The sequence below is a fragment of the Agelaius tricolor genome, unplaced genomic scaffold (assembly GCF_023055355.1).
Source record: "Agelaius tricolor isolate 1412-34295 unplaced genomic scaffold, bAgeTri1.0.p SCAF_35, whole genome shotgun sequence".
NCBI classification, from domain to species: Eukaryota; Metazoa; Chordata; class Aves; order Passeriformes; family Icteridae; genus Agelaius; species Agelaius tricolor.
This window is the reverse complement of record NW_027269295.1, coordinates 3,347,423-3,354,358: the sequence shown is the minus strand read 5'-3', so window position 1 is coordinate 3,354,358 and position 6,936 is coordinate 3,347,423. Positions and strand designations below refer to the sequence as shown.

The 6,936-nt window shown below is 50.1% G+C and overlaps 1 protein-coding gene across 3 annotated transcripts; it reads left to right on the top strand.

Annotated features, from left to right (window-relative positions):
* Positions 1–322: 322 nt before the first annotated feature.
* LOC139602717 (urotensin-2 receptor-like) lies at positions 323–4,899 on the top strand. 3 transcript variants are annotated; one of them, XM_071452808.1, is made up of 3 exons: positions 323–836; positions 3,191–4,108; positions 4,220–4,899. In XM_071452808.1, exons 2-3 carry the CDS (start codon positions 3,332–3,334, stop codon positions 4,478–4,480), a joined length of 1,038 nt encoding a protein of 345 aa, XP_071308909.1. In that variant the 5' UTR covers positions 323–836; positions 3,191–3,331; the 3' UTR covers positions 4,481–4,899. The 3 variants fall into 3 exon arrangements, with proteins under 3 accessions (XP_071308909.1, XP_071308908.1, XP_071308906.1); XM_071452807.1 differs by adding an exon at positions 2,835–2,960 and having other exon boundaries at positions 3,191–4,899; XM_071452805.1 differs by having other exon boundaries at positions 3,191–4,899.
* The last annotated feature ends 2,037 nt before the right edge of the window (positions 4,900–6,936 follow it).

The following is a 6,936-nucleotide window of genomic DNA, read 5'->3' as shown; positions in this document are numbered from 1 at the left end:
TTGAAACTATCATTTCTCACAAGTAGCACTGGGGAAAGGGAACCACCCAACCCCCGAACAACTTCAGCAATATTTTGTTACTGCCAGCCTGAAATGTCTCAGATGCTGTGGTGTGTGACCCCACTGCACAGATTCATCTCTTAACACGCCATCCAACCCAAATAAACTTCAGCTTCGCTTTGGAATCGATCTCCAAACCAAGGAGCTCTGCTGCTCCCCTGGGCAGCCCACCCACCCTCCCGCAGGAATGTGACCCTCCCGCAGGATTTTAACCCTCCCTGGCCCTCTCTCCTTCCCCAGCCGTGCTGGCTTTGCTCGAGCAGCTCCAGGAATCCAGGAATTAATTCAGGAATAATTCAGGAATAAATTCAGGAATAAATTCAGGAATTCAGGAATTCTCCATCTCCGTGTGCTGTACAGAGGGTGCTTTGCCTTCCACCGCTCCTGGGATGGAACAACTTGAACCCCTGCGATGCCCAGAGCTGAGCAAGCCATGCTTATCAAACCCTGCTGCTTTAAACAGGCTGCAGCAAAGCCACGCTATGCCTCACGTCACCAGGGAGCAAAAATAGCCGGCACGAGTGGAGGGAGGGGAATGGGAGTATTAAGAGCGCCCAGATTTCAAACATACTTGGCTGGCAGCACGCTCCCTTCCTGCCCCTGCCGCTCCAGATGCGACAGAGCACTGGGATCTCTCACTGTCTGCCCGTGAAGAAGGATTCTCTTCTTTCTGTTTTTTTCTTTCTTTAAGTTTCAGCTTTGATACTACTAGAGAGATTATTTTATTATTATTTTCTTTCTTATAGGAAACTTCATCCGCCGGATTTAAAAGCAAGGTTTGAGCAGGAGAAATTCGTTTCTGTTTACAGCTGTACATATGCATGGTACTCCTGTGGGATGATATCGTAGAGGGAAAGGCAAGATTGGCTGGGAAAATCGCCTGGACAGTAAGATGCTTGAATGGCTGCTTGGAATAACAAGCTCTGTGTTGTGTGTGCATGTGTGTGAGTGCGTGTTTGTGTACCAGAGCAGCAGTGAAGGCAACTTTAAAATGATAAAAGGGCTCCCCATTTGGCTTAATTTTCCTCTTCTTGCTCTGTCTGGATATGGGCGAAGTGTCTGAATGGAATTGGTGCTGTAGGGATTTTATGAATGGAGCAGAAGGCAGGTTCAGCAGAAGAGGAGCAGAGCAGGGAGATGCAGTGGGCTCGGCTCTCTCCAGCAGGAGCTGTCACTCCAGGGAACTGCACAGACAGACACCAGCATGGCACAAATCTGCCACAAATCCCTGGGACACCGACTGAGGCAGCTGCAAGGAGGCAGCCCCTGAGCCATGGAAATATGCTCCTGAAAATGAGCTCTCACCAGCACACTGAGCCCAGAGCTGTGTGTGGGACCAGCTCTGGGCTCAGCTGGAGCATCCCATGCAGAGCTTTTAATTTCTGTGCCCTCTTGCTGGTTGTGAGGCTGAGGAGCAGCCACAGCTCCTGGAGCAGCTGTGTTTCCTTCATGGGGGTCAGTGTCACTGCCAGCACGGACACCAACATCCATAAAAGGGACAAAGGGGCAGTGGGACAGACTGGCTACACCTGCCCTACAGCAGGAGGGCACTGCACAGCACAGCAGGAGCAGGACCAGGCAGATTTGGGGTTGCAGGGTCCAAAAATGGATCTTGATGCTGGTGAAGCTGTGGGGACCAGCCCAGAGCAGCAGGGTCCTGAAGGAGCACTGCAGAACCATGCTCATCTCTCACCTGTACTCAAGGGACTGGGTGGGAGATGGGCTCCGTGTGTTTCTCTGGTTTTTTCGTACTTTATCCCAACTGATAAGTGAGGGAAAATCTCCCTCTGCACTGGATTGTCCTCTCTTATCCAGACTTTTTTATGACATCTGTGCAGGTGGTAATGGGGAGAAGGTGAGGGCAAGTCACGAAGAGGATGAAAATTGTCCATCCTCAAGGGTCACAGAGGGCACTGACAGGGTGGCACAAGGGCAGCAGGGGAGGGCCTGGGACTGTGATCCTCCTGCCAAGGAGACAGTGGGAGGAAAGAGGCAAAGGAGTCAGAGCTGGTGAGGAGGGAAAGGGACACCTGATTCACTGGGAAACGCTGCAAATTCCCAGGATTAAACAAATCCAGACTGCTCAGTGGAACAAGGCAGAGTCTTTGCCTGCTGAGCCCTACAAGGACAAGGCAGTCCAGCAGCCTTCCCCCTAAGCATTTTCCAAAGGAAAAGAGACACTCTGAGTGCTGTAAAACACATAATGCAAATGCACTTCTGTATGCAAGGACCTTTAGGATGGCACAGGCTTTTGGTATGCCTTAAAATCTGAGCATTTTAGCTACTTTTTCAGCATTTCTCTGAGGAAGGTTTGCTCTCCTTTTGCCTGCGCCCAGAATGAATTCAGAGCAGCCCAATCCTGATTTGTGCAGCGCTGAGTCTGAGTTCACAGAGGCTCCCACGTACAGAGTTGCCTCACGTGTTGTCTCACACCTCGCTGCTCAAGGCTGCTCAGGCAGGTTCACACCAGGCTCTGGCTGAAGCAGATCTGTTTTACAGACACATGGACCACTCACATGGGCAGAGAGAGTGAAAAACCCTGTGTTTACAGATGCAGAAATCCCACAGGGAAACTTTGCTTTATGAAGTGCCTTTTTCTCCAGCACTCGAATGCTGTTTGAAACTGCAGGACAGAGGAGGAGCTTCTCATTCAAGGGAAGCTGCTCTGTGAAAACACTGCAGGAATGCTGGACAGGACTGTGAATGCATCACTAACACAGAACAGACAATTTGGCTGCAAATGATAAATCTAAAGTTTGTTTTCCCTTTTTCAGGCCTTCTGCTCCTTCAGAGTTAAGAATGTGGCAAAGAAGTTTAAACAATCATGCTGATGGTTCTAAATCATTGTTATAAATTTAGGAAGGATGGTTTTTTCCTCCAGCCCTGAACTAAGGACTGAAGTAAGTGGCTCCAGTGATCCACACAACCTTTTTTTTGTCTCTTTTCCATGGCCACACCTCACAGCTGGGTGAGGTGAGAGCACGAGCCCTACAAGAGTGGCCTCAGTGCCAAAGACCTTTGGTACATTCAGGCAGTGCAGATACGTGCTGAGGGACAGGTAAATTCTAAATAAACTTTTGTGTTGCTCTGGCAGATTTCTAACATGTTGTTTGTGCTGTCTTTCCTCTAGTGGAGAATGCAGATGGTCCTTGGATGAGACACTGCTGGGAAATGGTTCCACGGCTCCGCACAGCCGCGTTTCTCAGAGCAGAGAGAGCCCCCTCAGACCCCTGTGACATGAACAAAGCCTCTGGCATTTAAACCCAGGAGGATGTCCCTGACTGACGAGCTGGAGAGCCACTTCTCCACCACCCCCTCCGTGGTGACAGACGCAGGTGAGGACGGCGTGTTCAGAATCAGGCCCAACGTCTCGGCCAACGGCACCGGGGACGGCGCATGGGCGACGGGCTCCACGGAGGACATGGTGGCCATCTGCACCATCGGGGCCATCCTGTCCCTCATGTGCGTGGTTGGGGTGACGGGCAACGTCTACACCCTGCTGGTGATGTGCCACTACCTGCGATCCTCCGCCTCCATGTACATCTACATCATCAACCTGGCGCTGGCCGACCTGCTCTACCTCCTCACCATCCCCTTCATCGTCGGCACCTACTTCATCCAGAAGTGGCACTTTGGGGACGTTGGCTGCCGCATCCTGTTCAGCCTGGACTTCCTCACCATGCACGCCAGCATCTTCACCCTCACAGTGATGAGCACGGAGCGCTACCTGGCCGTGCTGAAGCCCCTGGACACGGTGAAGAGGTCCAAGAGCTACCGCAAGGCCATTGCTGTGGTGATCTGGCTGGTGTCACTGCTGCTCACCCTGCCCATGCTCATCATGATCCAGCTGGTGCAAAGGGACAACAAAAGCATCTGCCTGCCCACCTGGAGCAAGCTGTCCTACAAAGTCTATCTCACCATCCTTTTTGGCACCAGCATCGTGGGCCCAGGGGTGATCATTGGCTACCTTTACATCCGCCTGGCCAGGATTTACTGGGTGTCCCAGACTGCTTCCTTCAAGCAGACCAAGAGGCTGCCCAACCAGAAGGTGCTCTACTTAATCTTCACCATAGTGCTGGTCTTCTGGGCTTGCTTCTTGCCTTTCTGGATATGGCAGCTCCTCTTCCAGTATTATGAATCCTTCCCTTTATCTCCCAAGGTGATGAAGAACATTAATTACCTGACAACCTGCCTGACCTACAGCAACAGCTGCATCAACCCCTTCCTCTACACCCTGCTCACCAAAAACTACAGGGAGTACCTGAAGAACAGGCAGAGGTCCCTCAGCAGCAGCAGTGGGTACTTCCAGAGGAGGAATCGTTTCCAGAGGATTTCAGGGAGATCCCTGTCCACCAGCAGCCAGCACTGCACAGAGACTTACGTCCTTGCTCACGCTCCTTTGGGAAACAGCAGTGCCTGAAGGTAAAATATATCTCCAAGAACAATCAATACTGACTTCAATGTTGCTTTGATTTAAAGTGCACGTTGTGCAGGCCAAGCCTTGGCAGTGCACACATTTAGTCCAGAGGCTGTGCCGTGTGTCTGTTCTCATTTCTCCAGTGCCACTGATTTGATGCTAGCAGCACTCAGCTGAACATCTATCTAAATAGCCTTTCACTTTTTATCTTTATATTTTATAGTGTATGTCTCCTCAAGTAGCCATCAATAATGAAAGCCCATAACAGGGCCATGATTTTTAATAGTATCAGCTGTCTCACAACGTTAAAATTATGTTACCCCATGAATGGCTGTAGTTTGCTCTTTTTTTCCTTCAGCAGTAGTGCTCAATTTGTAGTTGTATGAGGACTGAAGACAATGAAATAAAGAAAAAGCAGCTGATGTTTTGAAATTCCATGCAGTTTTGCATTTGGGGTAGGAGTGGACAAGGTGGATGAGGCATATCCAGGGTTGCTTGTCCTGGTTTGGGTGATGCTCACACTTATTCTGCACTCCTGTCTGTGCACTGGGCTGGATTCTCCAGTCACACAGGTGTGTGCAGTGCAGTTACACCACGGTCCTTGTCACCAGCACAGCCTTCCCATGGCAGTGCCACAGGCAGGGAATACTCAGCATCTCCTGCTGCACTGACCCCAAACACCCATGAGGAGCAGCATCCCCTGTCCTGGGAGAGCATTTCCACCCTCTGCCCTCCTCCAAGGAGGAATTGGGAACCTCTGATGTGGCTGTCATCTGGGCATCTGCTGGCAAACTGCAACATCCAGCCTGAAGCACCAGACCTCCACCTCCAAGTCTGGGAGGAAAGGACAGAGGGAGAGGAGGGGGTTGAGGAGATGTGATTTTCCCCAGGCAAAGCAATGTTCCCTGAAGTGCTTAATAGTCCCAGTTATAAAAGTGCTGGTTCTTGGTTAGGGAGATAACTTGTTCCCTTCACTGGAAGTGATTTTGCCTTTCTGCTACAAAAACACAGTCCTGCTTACACCAATATTACAGTGCCTGTCCTGACTTTCCCCAGTGATGAGGTATCATTAGAATAAATATATAATCTGTGACGTCTGGAACTTCCCCAGTGAGTCTAAAATACCTTCTCTGGGATGCTGCCAACATCCCTACAGGGGTCCTCTGCTTGCAGCAGCCCTGCTTCCTCATTAGCAGGGATATGAGGATGCAATGCCAACACAGCCAAGCTACAGAATTAGAACCAAATGAATTCTGAGCAGCAAACTCAGAACTGCAGTGTGAAATCCCTCTGGCAGTGAGCTCTGTTTGCTTAGACTGAATTCAGAATTTAAACATCTATTCCCCTTCAAGGTGTTGAAATGGTCACTGCTCATGAGCACAGGGTAAGATCTGCATGCAGCCTCCCTGGGGAGTACACTTGGATAAGTCATTGTCTCTTCCATGCATGGGCTTGAAGTTTGTTATGAATGGGGGAAGGTTCACACATGAGAGAGGGCTCTGGTGCATGCAGTTCTGCTGCTGAACTGCTGCAGGAGCTGCAAGGGCCCTGATTCATTCCCAGCCCTCTCCAGACACCCCATAGCAGTGCTGCTGGGGTCAGGGTGCTTTACCTGCAGCCTGCTTGCTGTGCAGTGTGCCAGCAGCTCCCACTTCAGGATCAGCCCTTCCTGATCCCAGAGATTCACAGAATTCACAGAATGACTGGGTTTTGAAGAGATCTTCAACACCACTGAATCCAACCCAGCCCCAACACCTGAACTCAACCCTGGCACCCAGTGCCACATCCAGGCTTTGTTAAACACACCCAGGGATGGGGACTCCACCACCTCCCCAGGCAGCCATTCCAGAACTTTATCACCCTTTCTGTAAAAAACTTTTTCCTGATATCCAACCTGTATTTCCCTTGGTGCAGCTTGGGACTCTGTCTCTTGAGGGGCAGGAATTCCATGGATTTGGCCATTTCCTGTGCTGGCAGTACTTGTTGGCTGAAAGCTGGGAGACACATTAGTGAGAGCCCATTAGAGAGAGTGAAGCATCTTCAACCCTCTGTGAGGGAGTGGGAGCCTATGGATGGGGAGAAGAGGTTTGTTATGGAATCACTCAGATTGGAAGGGACCTGCAGGACCCAGTCCAGCCATTACCATTACCCATGACCATTAACCACCACCACATTAACCATTAACCATTACCATAAACCACCACCACATTAACCATTCCCATTGACCACCAACACATGAAACATTCCAATTAACCACCACCACATTAACCATTACTATTAACCATTCCCATTAACCACCAACACATGAAACATTCCCATTAACCACCACCACCACCACATTAACCATTACCATTAACCACCACATTAACCATTCCCATTAACCACCACCACCACATTAACCATTATCCATTACCATTAACCACCACCACCACATTAACCATTAACCATTACCCATTCCC

Coding starts and splice junctions, on each gene's coding strand:
- LOC139602717 (XM_071452805.1), top strand. CDS start 3,332: ATGTCCCTGACTGACGAGCTGGAGAGCCACTTCTCCACCACCCCCTCC.